This window comes from Babylonia areolata, chromosome 1 (assembly GCF_041734735.1).
Source record: "Babylonia areolata isolate BAREFJ2019XMU chromosome 1, ASM4173473v1, whole genome shotgun sequence".
Lineage (NCBI taxonomy): Eukaryota > Metazoa > Mollusca > Gastropoda > Neogastropoda > Buccinidae > Babylonia > Babylonia areolata.
Genome location: NC_134876.1, coordinates 76,164,072 through 76,178,102, shown reverse-complemented (window position 1 = coordinate 76,178,102; position 14,031 = coordinate 76,164,072). Strand labels below are relative to the sequence as shown.

The window sequence follows — 14,031 nt, the reverse complement described above, 5'->3', positions numbered from 1 at the left end:
TGCGCGTGCCGTGGAGCTGGTGAAACTGAGAAACCGGCTTGATTATCTCAGTTGAAACACTGAATTGAAGCGGCTACGATGTAGGTATATTATTTTCAGTAATCGATCACACGGGAACACACCGACAAAGTTCGTGAGGACAGGGTAGTGGAGAATATCGCATTGTCACAATCAACCCAGTTCATCTACTTCTTCAACTGCTTGAAAGTATTCGAATCCCATCCATCATGTGCGCACCATGCTCGGTGCTACACACCTGTGGCACAGAAGAGTGCGTAGTTCATCTTTTTTTTTCTTGCTCAAGGCCTGATTAAGCCTGTTGGGTTACGCTGCTGGTCAGGCATCTACTTAACAGATACGGTGTAGCGTATATGGATTTGTCCAAACGCAGTGACGCCTCCTTGAGTAACTATCATTACCCATCGGTTATCTGCCCTTTCGATGGCTATGCTCGTGGGCGTCTTCGTTCACACGCGCGAGCAAACCGACCTCTGGCCTGGGGATCGAATCAAGCTAATGATAACTTTTGGTAGTACACCTGCACACACAAAGATGACTTACACATGTCCATTTTATAAAAATGTTTGGTTTTTTTTAATGATGACATATTCGTTAAATATATCTTTTTATGTCAGTTCCTCGGGCCTCCCGTTTTTATTGTCCTGGGGCATACATGACGTCACCTAGAGTGATCATTCAGAAGACGATATTACTACGCACATATTTACACACACATATTTGTTTTAGGTAAAATTTTATTTAAAGCAACATGTATCGCGCAAATCAAACATTTAGTTACATGTTAAGTTGATCAAGCAATTTCAGCACAAAATGTTTGATGCAGTGTAAAATGGTAGAGTGTCTCTATTGTACTTCATATTTCGCGTAGCCATTTCCTTTAATGTGCATATATTAGTGCTGCGTTCAAGAGGGTGGTTCTTCGTAATTTCATATTGTTTTCTATCAAACCCACGGTAATCGGGGCTTAAGAGGACTAGTATAAATCAGAATCAGGATTCCTGTGACGCTGGCAAGGTAACTAAGCAAAATAGAAGCGTATATGACCTATAAATGTGGTGAATTACACATTTTGTTCGAGGAAGATGAACAAAATGGCTGACTTCACTTGCTCTTCCTTGTTTACATCTGGAATTGTCTGATCTTGGGTCGTTTTCATCCTCTTCATTTTGCTTAATATTATGTGCTTTTCTTGTACAGTTTCATCGTATCTCTTTGTAAAATTATGATTATTGATAAGAATAAAAGAGTCAGTCAGATGTGCGGTGCAACACCTGTCAGACGGACAGGCAGTGGCTGTCATTGTGTGATGCGTAGACCTGTACAAACGTAATGTGTCTTTCATAATTCTAATTTATGGTCTTAGTTTAATGAAAAGCATGGCCTTGGCTGTATGTGTAATTAATAAATCTCGACAATATTAGTCTGTATTCCGAATTGTCGGTGTCCTTTACTGTTCTGCTTTCATGATTAATGGTACACTGTAGTCTGTACAGTACACGCAAGACAGTTAAGGATTTGTAGTGAGTTTGGAACGTAGTCCATAAAAAATTTGATTTTATTTCACTGCAACAACTGGAACAAGTGTAAGGCTAGAATGAACAGCAATACTTTAAATTATTTATAAACCAAGGGAAGACATTAGTTGATGCCTGACATGCTTGAATCCAAAATAACAATCAGACCTTGAGAGCTTAAATACATAATGTATGAATTTATAAATCTATTGCATTTTTTTTAAAGCATGTAAGCATTGTGTTATTGTCTCTTGCATTATGTTTAGTTTTTGCACATAGTTTTTCTCTAGCACATAAGCCAATCTGATGTCTTTGCAGAAAATGAAAAAGTAATCTGTAGAACAATTCAGAATGTAAAAAGAATGTCTGCTTCTGTGACACTTATTAATTATTTTTTTATGCACTGAGGTCAGCATTTATCCCTGTGGATGAAGAACCCATGGTCAGACAAATTGATGATTGTGGCCGTCGACGCAGTGAAAGTGAAAGTGCTGAATACATGTCATGTGAATCACTCAGTGCAAATGTAACAAAGTAAAAACATGTATTTGTTTTAGATAATTAAGCTAGCACACAATGATACATGTTTAAGAAAATATACAGGCATGCATGTGCAGATGCATACGCACACACACATGCACACACGCACACGAACACACACACACACACACATTGAATACACACACACACACACACACTTGCAATAACACGTTCTAAACAGACATGATGCATTGATGCACACACGCTATAACAGTATAAGAGAGAAAAAGAGTGTGCAGTGTTGTTAACTCATGATTTATTCATTTTCTTTTATTTTTCCACACAAATTTTAAGCAATAATTCTGCTTTTGGTTTTATTTGATTATTGAACTGATCACTAAAATGCAAAAATGATGTTCTTAGTTTCTATAAATGGTTTGATAATGTGCAGAAAGTGAGAAAGCTGAGTTTAGGTATAATCATCATTTGAACTTTCAAGCAATGAGATGTGTGTGTTTGTGTGCTTCTGCTTTTTCAGAGGATGAGAAGAGAGAAGATGACATATCAGCAGGGTTCATAGCATAACTCTGAGTGATATTACTGATACCTATTTATGTTCATGCTTTAAATTTTGAGCCCATGCTGGGGAAGATATTTTATATTACTTTGGCATGTTTTGTAAATTAGTGTCAGTAAATTAACCAGTGGTAAATGAAAATGTGTGTTTTTGTGTGCAAGATGACCATGGCTGTGCCATTACATGTGTCGGTCATTGTGAGTAAGCATGTGTAATGTGCATGCTGGTGTTTATACAAGAGTATGTGTGCATACATTGTATTGGACTTTGTGAATTGTTTTTTATACAGGTTTGTTTAACATTTTAAACATGTTTTCAGGACTTTCATTTTAAGGCCCAGTCATTGAGAAAAGGAGTTTTCTTAAGCAGCTGACAAGTGAGGACAATGGCTGGTCGAGGTGGGGCCCAGAGACCTAATGGTGCAACTCAGGGAAAAATATGTCAGTTCAAACTGGTTCTGTTGGGAGAATCAGCAGTGGGGAAATCCAGCTTGGTGCTTCGCTTTGTAAAGGGGCAGTTCCATGAATATCAAGAAAGCACAATTGGAGGTAATACATATGACGTAAATTAATTGAAAAGTAAACTGCTACACTTGCTGTGTTACAGTGGTAAACTTCTTCAGTCATGCATTTTTTAATTCTTTTCAGAGATTGAAAACCTACCAAAGTACCAATATGAAGTTTTATGTATGAACATAATGACAAAGAAATGCTGAAACTAGTAAAAGATCCATATTACTATTGAAAATTTTTATATGTTTTTGAAGAGGTAACAATCTTCTCATTGTTAATGTAACATATTTTTGATATTTTTAGATTTAAGTGGGATTATACTGATTACTATACAGTGCATTCAGAAATTCAGAATTCTTTTTATTTTATTTTATACTTGTATGACCGAGTTAGATGGCTTGAATTAAACTTCTTGCTAGGGTATGATAATGATTTCATTTTACTGACTGTATTGTGGCTGATTTCACGCTCTTCACTTTCAGGTAAAAACCTGAAAAATGAAAAACAGAGTTTAGCTCCCAGTTTTTTTATTTTGTTTTTGCATGACTTGATTTCTGACCGCCAGTGACTTATGATTAGTGTTTATAAATATGGAGGGTAAAAGTAGTCCCTGCTGAATCGAATGATTATGTATTTGTATGATCTGTTTGTGTATAAAGTAGTGTTATATGACTTGTATTTTACAGTTTTCTGTTTTATTTTGTTTTTGTGATGATTCATGAATGTTGTGTAGTATTTTGATTTATATTGCAACCGAAAAGTTGCAACTTATTCTAAAGTTCCTTATTGTAACAAAAAGGAAAAAAGAAATCTTAAATTGTGAAAAGATGTTTAAATTAATCGCTTGAAAATAACCTTTTCAGCTGCCTTCCTGACACAGACAGTCTGCCTCGATGACACAACAGTGAAGTTTGAAATTTGGGATACAGCTGGACAGGAGCGGTACCATAGTTTAGCCCCTATGTATTACAGGGGTGCTCAGGCTGCCATTGTTGTGTACGATATCACAAACCAGGTAAAGGACCAGTTCTCATTTTGTCATCTGTTCTCAGTCTTTGTTTTAAGTACCTTTGGATGGATATGTCCATGATTTGACTGGTTGATTTCTAGACTGGTGTTCACATAAAAGCAAGTTACATTAAAAAAAAAAAAAAAGAAGGAAAAAAAGAAAAGAAATAGATCTACTGGTGTAACGTGTAATCCAATGAGAATCGATAACTTCAGTTCATTATTGTATAAAAATCGTTATTGATTTAATTTGGAGCAACTGGTCTGTCTACTGAACACATTTGTTTCTTGTTCCTGAAAGTGCTGCTGTTTCAGTTGATGGTTAAAGGGAAGAGAATTGAATAACCCTATTGAGCGTGTTATTATCAGACAAGAAGGAAGTTTTTGTAGTGAGACTGCAAACAAGGCCTTGCCCAACCCAGTCCTCCAGCTCCTCCCCTGAATAAAATTGGTCATTTTATTCAAAGATAAGGATGGTTACAGAAAAAGGAAACATGAACAGGAGATGTGAATAGTATGAATGTAGAATTGGAGAAATGAGAAACAAAGTAAGGAGTCCTGATCCACAAGCAACATGTCTACTTTTCTGTTGTTGCAGGATACCTTTGGGCGTGCCAAGACATGGGTGAAGGAGCTGCAGAGACAGGCCAGTCCCAACATTGTTATAGCTCTGGCCGGCAATAAAGCAGATCTGGCGAACAAACGTATGGTGGAATTTGAGGTGAGAAACTGTGTTCAGACTGATCAGTTGGGTTCAGTGCAGGCGTTATCACTGCATGGGTAGGAGTATTTCTGTATTGTACAGATTTCTCAATTGGCGTTTTGGCAATATTTGAAAGTATTTTTTTCCCCTTTTGACATTTTGTTTTACTTAATGCTGGTATTACGAAATGCTCTTCTGTTAAGGGACTCGTGGACCCAGACCACTAACTTCAGCATTACAAAAATTAGTCTCTTCCATCTATGTGACAGTCCAGAAAAATAATGCTGCATTTGTTTGACAGATTTTGGTTATCTGAAGAATAATTATTAATTGACAAATATAAAGTTCATATTGAATTTTTGTATTATAAATGAAATGTTAATAAATTGGGATGGTGGTGGGAGAAAAACGATAGAAAGTGTGTGGATTTTTATGATTTTGCTATATTTTTATCTGTTCAGTGTCTGAAACAAGTTCTGCTTCATTTTGAAACCAGCAGTAGTATAATTGTATTCTATATCTATGCTAATATTTCAAATTAGATAAAAGATTGAAATTACAACAGGATTTTGCAAAAAGTCACCTCCACACGTCTACAGCTAATTGAAATTACTTATTGGTCACCTATCCAATGGCCACTAAAATCATGCTTTCATTGAGAGAGAGACTAACCCACAAAACATCGTTGCCTCACAAGAAAGCAGTCAATTCAGCAAGGATGGTTGGTCAGGACACACAAACAGTTGTGGTTGACTGCTTTTCATGACATTGGAGAGAGAGTGAGAGTAATTGTTTATTGTGTGTCAATGCTAATTTGAACAAACATAAAATCCATGGCTAAGGATGTATAAACTGGATCATAATTTTGCATCAGATGTACTCCAGTTGGCTGTGCTTTCATGGTAATCTGCTATAGCTGGAATGAAAGAAGAAGAAAAGAAAGGAGTGAGTGTGTGAATTGTGTGCTAATGATCTGAACAATGAATATGTAGGAATGTGACCATGAGATTCAGTTAAAGATGTGTTCAGGTTAGCTTTGGCACACATGTACAGGCATACTTTCTCCCTCTCTCAGATTTTCAAAAGGTTTGTCATGATAGCTCTGTATTGTACTTACTCATATTTCTATTTTCAGTTTCAGTTTCTCAAGGAGGCATCACTGTGTTTGGATAAATCCATCTATACTACAGTACAGTACACCTAGGCAGATGCCTGTGCAGCAGCATAACCTAACATGTTTGTCAGACCTTAACTTTAAGTGCAAGCATGTATATATTTGTATACATATCAAAGTGGATTTCTACAGAATTTTGCCAGAGGAGAACACTTACATTGCCATGTTTTTTATGGGTTTTTTTCAGTGTACCTAGTGCCTGGTGCACATAGGACCTCGGTTTTTTGTCTCATCCCAATTTTCCAGTCAAACTTGGGAGAAAGGACGAGACCGGGAATATAACCCAGATCCTCATAGACACTGTTTTGGCAGATAAGGGTCTTAATTCTTGTCCATTCTGCCATTTCTCATAATACTATTAACATGAGTAAAATAGGATGTGTCATAGTGTTAAGTGTGTGGCCTTTAACACTGTCCCCAGTCTTTGCTTACAGTAGAAATATTGACATGCAAGTGTATAGGGAGGTCTGCTGTGTCAGTAAATAGTCTAGATTCTTACTTCAAGAGAGTCAAAGACAGCAATTTATGATACCACCAAGACAAAGCAGAAAATCAAAAGAAAAAAAAATCTACTTTTAGAATAAAGCTTCTGTTGTTTGTGCAAGTGTGTCAGATTGTTTAGAAAGTTGTGATGGGAAAAGGCTCTTGCATTCTTTATATATTAAATTATATTCCGGCACAGTCTGCTTTTATGGGCTGCAACTTCCATGACCATGATACGTACATGTACAAATGAGTTTATATTTGTATTTATATTTGTATTTCTTTTTATCGCAACAGATTTTTCTGTGTGAAATTTGGGCTGCCCCCCCAGAGAGAACGCGTTGCTACACTTCAGCGCCGCCCATTTTTTTGTATTTTTTCCTGCGTGCAGTTTTATTTGTTTTCCCTGTCTGTGTATCTCATCTATATATCTGTCTGTCTATGATCATTTTTATTGTAGGCAGTCACACTCCATTTTCAGGAGTCGTTCAAGCATATTGGCCGTGGTAATTTAATTCCTACTTTGTTCTATGACAGGAAGCCCAGGCCTACGCAGAAGAGAACAGTTTGTTGTTCATGGAAACATCAGCTAAAACAGCCATGAATGTGAACGATATCTTTCTGGCAATTGGTAAGTTTTATTCGTTTGGACTTTTTTATGCACTTTTATATTTCTGAGGCACCATAGATGTTAACCTTTACAGTTTGTTTTATTTTCCTTTCTGGATAGACCCTTAGAAATAGAATGCATTGAACATTGAATGAACACATTTGATGTTCATCATACCATACAGAACATGAGGCAGTCCAATAAGTGTTGTGGGTTAGATGTGGCCCTGTGTGGTAGGCTGGGCTGTAACAAGTGTAAGGAACAAAGACATGAACTGTGGGTTTGATCAGTTGCCACCCTCACTGGGTGGGTTTAGTATCTGACTGCGGGGATTGGGTGGTTTACCTTATCCATTTGTCATGGCATTTTTTTTTTTCTAATCGGTTGTCTCTGATCAAAGTGATTTGCATCATGAATTATTGTTGTGTTCAATTGTATTATGCGAGTCCTCATCACACATTCAGATGATCGTTTTTAACACATTACAGAATTATCATTACTGCTGTATGGTTGATAGGACTCATCCCAACAAGCATGAAAGTGGAGGGGAATCGAAACTGATGTCACCATGAGATCTGGGCATGAAAGGCCACAGAATTTGAGACTTTTTTTTTTTCTTATTGATGATGGAGGCAGAGGATGCTGTTGATAATGATGATGATGTTGCTATAGAGGTCCATTTAGGTTTGGGATTACATGACAAGTTTGTACTCTACGTTTCCTTTCATTATGACATCCTAGCTTTAAGTAGGCCTTAGAGATACAGACACTTGTAATATTGGTCAGGAAATGTTTTTGATTTTTTCAACTACTTTCCCTTTATTTATGTCATTAATGCTCTGGGGCCCTGTGTTAAGTAGGTGGAGTTTGTGATGGATAAGCATTATTTTTTAATGATTTTATTATTTATTATAATTTATTATTATTATTAATGTGATGCTTTACAATGTGCATCTGTGTCTGAACTAAACAAGTTTTTTGCTCCTCAGCCAAAAAACTACCGAAGAACGAAGGGGGCGCTGGCAGCCAGCAGAGACAGCAGGGTGTCCGACTCAACAATGAACAGAGCCAGCAGTCAGAAGGAGGCTGTTGCAAGTAGCTGCGTGTCCCATCTGTTGGTGTGGTTCGGCATCTCAGCATAGCCTCCCTCTCTCTTGGACACTAATGTGCTTCACACTGGATCCGCCAAGGGTCCAGAGACTGGTCAGCGTTGTGCCAGCTGATTTTCAGTAAAATGTGATGAAAGCAGGAGTGCTGTGCTGGTTCCTTGGGTCATTCACCTAGAGGAGCCATCAGGAAGATACAAACTCTCTCTTTGTTCACATCACATGGTGTACCTGTTTTCTTTTCTTCACCAACACTAGATTTAGTTTAATTAAGTTAATAGGCCAAACATTTCAGATTAGGTGGGATTTATTAGATTTAAGAAATGGGGGACTTTTTAACATTTATTTCTAAACTGGAAAAACAGCCTTTATCTCTTTCTTTTTTTCTTTGATGAGAAGGAAATATCAGTTATGTTGATGATGCCAACCTGTCTAGCCTTTGTGCGTGTCTGTACACATGCGCATGTGCTTGGTGCATATGTGTGATTACTGGTTTTTTTTTAAGGTGCGGGTGAGCTTTTAATTAGATTGTTTTCACAGACATGATGTTCTGGTTATCTTCAGCTTTCCTTGCCTTTTAGTTTTCATGATAAATCTTCATATTCTTTTCCCCCCCAAATGCTTAATTTTCCCATTTATGATAATGACAGCGAGGTTGGTATCTGATGAAGGAAAGCAGAAAGCATGTTTATTATTATTTTTTTTATTTCATCAGTTTTGGTATTGCACCCCCTTTTTTTTTTTGTCATGTTACCCATTAAAAGAAGCAAAGTTGAAACAAAGTCTTTTTGAAAGTTGCTTTCTGAATATTTTTGTTTTGGGGTGGGTTCTTGGAATAGGAGGAGTGTATAATTAACTAAATATATGCACAGAGGGTCAGTGTTTTGTTTCAGCTCAATCCCACCTGTACATCAAATCATTGCCCAGAATTCAACTATGTAGTGTATGGTGTCAAACAAAGCAGAAATATGAAAGCCAGAGAAAAAGATTCAGACTTAGTTGCATATTTCATTCTCTCTTTCATTGCTAACTTTCAACCAACATCAGTCTTTCAGTCCTTTTTTTTTTTTTCATATGATGATTTAATATATAGTTTATTATATTTTCATCTTACTGTTGTGAAATTAGTGAAGTATAGAGTGGCATGTTTTGTTGTTAAAAAAAGCCATGTATGATTTTAATTATGTGTTGTGTTACATATAATTATCTTGTATGAAACGTCACATTGCTATGGCACAGGTCTAAAAGTAAATTGTCCTGTTTCATCATGTATTTTTTTTAGTTTATTTTTTATTATTATTTTTTTTAAGGAATTTGAGTTTTTATGTATGTTTTGTTTTGTGTGTATTGCTCTTTTTTTTTTTGTAGATGTTTGGTTTGGGTCTTTAAGATTAAAACAAAAAACAACAATATTGGACTTCCTTCCAGTCTTTCTGATTGTACAACATTGAATAAACCAGATATCTGTGTTTAGTATTTCAGATCCTACTTCCCACTGCCTTCCATTTCCAGCCACTCTTCTGTAACTGGGTGAAGTGAAAAACAATCTGTTGTTTGATTCTTAATTTCTTATGATAAAAAAAAAAGACCGTAACGGCTTAATTTAGGGGGGGAAGTTAGCGCTCTTAGAATGTGCCCAGCAGCGTCTGGGTTTTGTTTGCTTGTTTGGTTTTTTTTTGTGTGTGTGTGTGTGTTGTTTTTTTGTTTTGTTTTTTAAATTACAATTAAAATTTTCTTTTGATATTAACACAGAATCATCCTTTTGTGTAATTCAACTATCTTGTTTGTTTTTGAGTGTTCAGGAAATGATGTGATACGGTAATAACTGGGCAAGTGTACATGAAATCATGAGTTTAAGTGCACGCGAGTGTATATATATACATAGATATGTGTACTGCGGAGAGGAAAGTTTAAAAGTTCATCTGCTTTTCCTGTTGTGTGAATGTTGAAACTAGATAAAAATGACTTGTGAAATTAAATACCCATACATTGTCTTCATTTCAAATTATTATTAAAGGAGTTTTGTTCATTGTCCTTTTCCACATTATCTGAATGTACTCAGATTTGTTTTCATCATCTTGTTACATTTTTTATTGATAATTTCTCAGTTTGTTTTTATGTGTGCTTTTTATTTATTTAAAAAATGTTTTTTTTTACTTGAAAGGGTAACTGCAAATCATATTTGTTTCCTCAACTAAAATTATAAAGAACAACTGCGGTCATGATAGAAAAGTGTTAAGAAAATAACCATATTGTAATTTCAGAAAGAAGGATCAATTTCAGGAAGATTATAAAAGTGTTGAATATATACTTTTTTTTCAGGGGATGGGGGGGCGGCAGGAGGGAGAGGGGGTTGGTACAAGATAGGATGGTGTATATGTTGCAGATATACTTGTGTTTACTTTCTTCTTTGTTTTTCATTTCTGGTCTCCTTTTATTTATTAAAAAAGAAAAAGAAAGTGCTGCTCATTAAAATACCAAATAATGGACATTAAAGCAGTATTATTCTTTGCCCAAACTCTACTTTCTCCCTTCCTTCTCCTCCCCATCAGTGTGTATAGATCTGTAAGATCTTTTTCACTTGTCTGGTGTATTAAAAAAGGAAAAAAAGAAAACAAAAGTGATATGCACAGTTCGAATTTTAGATGCATTTTGCTGGTCCAGTCTACAGTCATTTAGATGTGTTTATATTCTTTGTTTTGTTTTTTTAAGCAGATGTAGTTTAGCATACATGGATCAGTCCACATGTTTTGACACTTCTTGAAACTGAAAACTTGTCTTTCAAACCTTTTTTTTTTATTTTTTAGAAAGATAACTGCATATATCAAGTTCTTTCCCTACTCCACATCCTACTACCCTCTTCTGCCATGGAATAAGTAGTCATGCACTTGCACAACTTCTTGTACATGATTCTGGTTGTAGATGCTTGTACTTCTAATTATGAGCAAAGTTCATATGTGTCCCAGATGTAATGCAATAAATATCTGGGTTAGTTTTTTGTTTTGTTTTGTTGTTGTTTTTCTTAATAATTTTTTAGATGTCACTGTCTCAGAATTCTGTAGACTGCATTTGTCTAGCTTTGCCATTGGGTAGTTTTCAAGTCAAACTTCCAGTACCTCATTTTGTTCGTGGATTTAATGTCAAGAGAAATTTCAGTGTAGATGGAGGAATTGGGAAGGAGAGTTAGGGACAGTCTCCCTTATTAGTATCTTGTACAAGTTGCAGTTCTTGGCATAAATTTTTCTGCAAATGGTGTCACCAGAACAGCACATGCTATTTCTCATGCTCTATGCATCTACGCACATCAAATGGCAGACAAAGTGTTGCTTGTATGTGCTTTGCAGATGATTTTTTGGCTTACATTTTGCTGGAAAGCTTGTGGTTTTTGTTTTTTTCCCCAGAAATTGTGAAATTTTAGAGTGATTTTTTTCCCTTTGGGTGGTGTGGTTTTGGGTTGGGTGGGGAGGTAAACAGTAATGTGAATTGTAAGAAAAGGCTTGTGCCTGACTTTACATTTGTTTTATATTCTGGTCACTAAAAAAATAGTGCATATGCTTTATCTTTCTTATTGTTATATATTATATAACGTGTTTAATTGCATAATGGTAAGCATACTAGCCTACATGGTGCTCACACTAGCACTGGATGAACAACTGAACAGCAGTCCCTCAATGCAGCAGTTATTTGTCTTTTCTTAAAATACAAAAAAAATGTTGAACTTGATCAACATCCTGTACTTGATCAACATGCTATAACAGTAGGGAACAATTGGATTACAGTGAACACCATACCCAGTTTACATGGTGAGTGAATCTTCAGAATTATAATGTAGGTCAAATTAATATGAAGCTGAAAGGAAAGTTAACATTTTTTTTCTGAAAAAGAATTTTGCATGTGTGAGCGTGATTGTTGTTAGACACTTTAGGTCCACCAGTGTGTGTGTTAATGCTGTTTTTTAATTTGTCAAGTTTCTTTTCTATTTTTCCTTTCTCACTCTTTTTCTTTTCCTTTTTTTGCTTTGTTTTGTCTTGTTCGTCTGTTTGTCTGATTTACATGTGATCAAAGTTTTTATAGTGTGAGGCTTAAATGTTTCTAATAATATGTACATGGATAGCGTGATCGGGATTTGGTGAAACTGTGTGCCAAGAGTTTGTATGGAGCATGTTTCTAACATTTGTGGGTTATTTATCTTTGTGTCAGTTGTACTGAATTGATACAGAGCTTGCAGTCAAATGTGCTGTTTGTGTTTCATTCACGGAGAAGTCTATTCCCTCTGTTCCACATCAGCTGTGAGTCACCCCAATCACAGAAAAATGCAGAGAACTGCTTTTCCTGTGACAAAAGGGGAAGCCGCTGCAAGTTTCACGGTGTGCAGATTTATTTAAGTGACCTGTTTCCATTCAGCAGTATTGAAGCTGGAGCTGTTGCAAGTGATCAGAGTTCACAGACTTCATTTGTCTGGAATGTACATTCATTCATTCATTCGTGTGGGTTGGGAATAGGGGTGAATAGTTGCAACTTGAGAATTTTGCAAGTGATAAATTCATGTGGCACATGCGTGACTCTGCTTTGTATACACATGTTCAGTTGGATGTACAATTAAATCATTCAGTACACAGACAGTTTCTTCTCTGTGTGTGACTGAGTGGATGAATGTGCAGGTGCATGACAAAATTTTGTGCAATGACTTGGTAAACATCTACTTCTGACGTATTATTTACTTATAGTAGAAAGAAAGGAAAAAAGAACTAAGAAATCACTTAATATTATTACCTGGGACTGGTGATAAGTTAAAAGGCTTACCTGCTACAAATTCAACTTTCTCAGTTTTTGTGAGTTGTTATTCCAAGACATTCACTTCTTCATGCAAGTTGGGCTTTTGTGTGACTTTCTACCATGGGTTGGAGTATTTCCTTACACAGATTGACATTTTGGTGATAAAAAATATTTTTACGAGTAAAACCCCACATTTTTCTCCTTTATTCATTTAGCTTTGTTTCAGTATACTCTGACATATACTCTGTTTTAAGCAGTTCCTGGACCCCAGCCACAAATTTTTCATAACAAAACTCAGTCATTCCCATCCTTGGAGTTTAATTAAGCAGCTTTGTTTCATGTTCAGGATTGTACATGTTTGTAGCCACTGAATTTTTACATGTATGACGGGATCAGACTCAAGAATAATGACCCCCCCCCCCCCCTCCAAAAAAAAAAGAAGATAATTTTTTTCTTTTATATTATTAATCCACATGGAAATTGAATTATTGCTCAATAAAACAGAGGCCCCATGTAGGCGGCCACCATGGGTAGCTTCAACCCCACTGAATCACAACCACACACAGTCATCCTTCCCATTTCAGCAGGGAGCCGCTCCAGGATTAGGCACTGTTGGTGTGAGGCAAGTCTAGAGTCTTGGTTAGCTGTTGACTAAAAGTGTAGGTGTTAGGGTGCAGGCTCTTATGGAAGGAGGAAGGTGGCAGAGTTGTTACAGTGCTCATATGCCAACACAGTGTGTTCTGGGTTCAAATCCTGGTCTTACCCTTTTCCTCGAGTTAGACTGGAAAGCTGAGCATCATGTAATTCAGATGAGATGATAAACCGAAGTCCTGTGTACGGCATGCTATTGGTGCACCAAAAAAGAACCATCGGTAACATAAGTGTTGTCCTGGCAAAATTCTGTTGAAGAAATCCACTCTGACAAGTACACAAATATATATATATATATATATATATATAGATCTATGCATGCACTCAAGGTCTGGATAGCGCATCGGTTATGCTGCTGGTCTGGCAACTGCCTAGCAGATGTCATGTGTAATGTAAATGGATTTGACTGAATGCAC

At 36.4% G+C, this 14,031-nt stretch overlaps 1 protein-coding gene across 1 annotated transcript; it reads left to right on the top strand.

The window, feature by feature from the left end:
• The first annotated feature begins 902 nt into the window (after positions 1 to 902).
• On the top strand, positions 903 to 12,808 carry LOC143287642 (ras-related protein Rab-5C-like). Its single transcript, XM_076595767.1, has 6 exons — positions 903 to 1,035; positions 2,912 to 3,140; positions 3,968 to 4,119; positions 4,711 to 4,833; positions 7,010 to 7,103; positions 8,072 to 12,808. Exons 2-6 carry the CDS (start codon positions 2,978 to 2,980, stop codon positions 8,179 to 8,181), a joined length of 642 nt encoding a protein of 213 aa, XP_076451882.1. The 5' UTR covers positions 903 to 1,035; positions 2,912 to 2,977; the 3' UTR covers positions 8,182 to 12,808.
• Positions 12,809 to 14,031: the final 1,223 nt, after the last annotated feature.

What these genes read in the sequence shown, in the direction of transcription:
- LOC143287642 (XM_076595767.1), top strand. Translation starts at nt 2,978, where the DNA reads ATGGCTGGTCGAGGTGGGGCCCAGAGACCTAATGGTGCAACTCAGGGA. An exon ending in TCAAGAAAGCACAATTGGAG is followed by an intron (nt 3,141 to 3,967) that starts GTAATACATATG and finishes TAACCTTTTCAG; the next exon opens with CTGCCTTCCTGACACAGACA. An exon ending in AACGTATGGTGGAATTTGAG is followed by an intron (nt 4,834 to 7,009) that starts GTGAGAAACTGT and finishes GTTCTATGACAG; the next exon opens with GAAGCCCAGGCCTACGCAGA.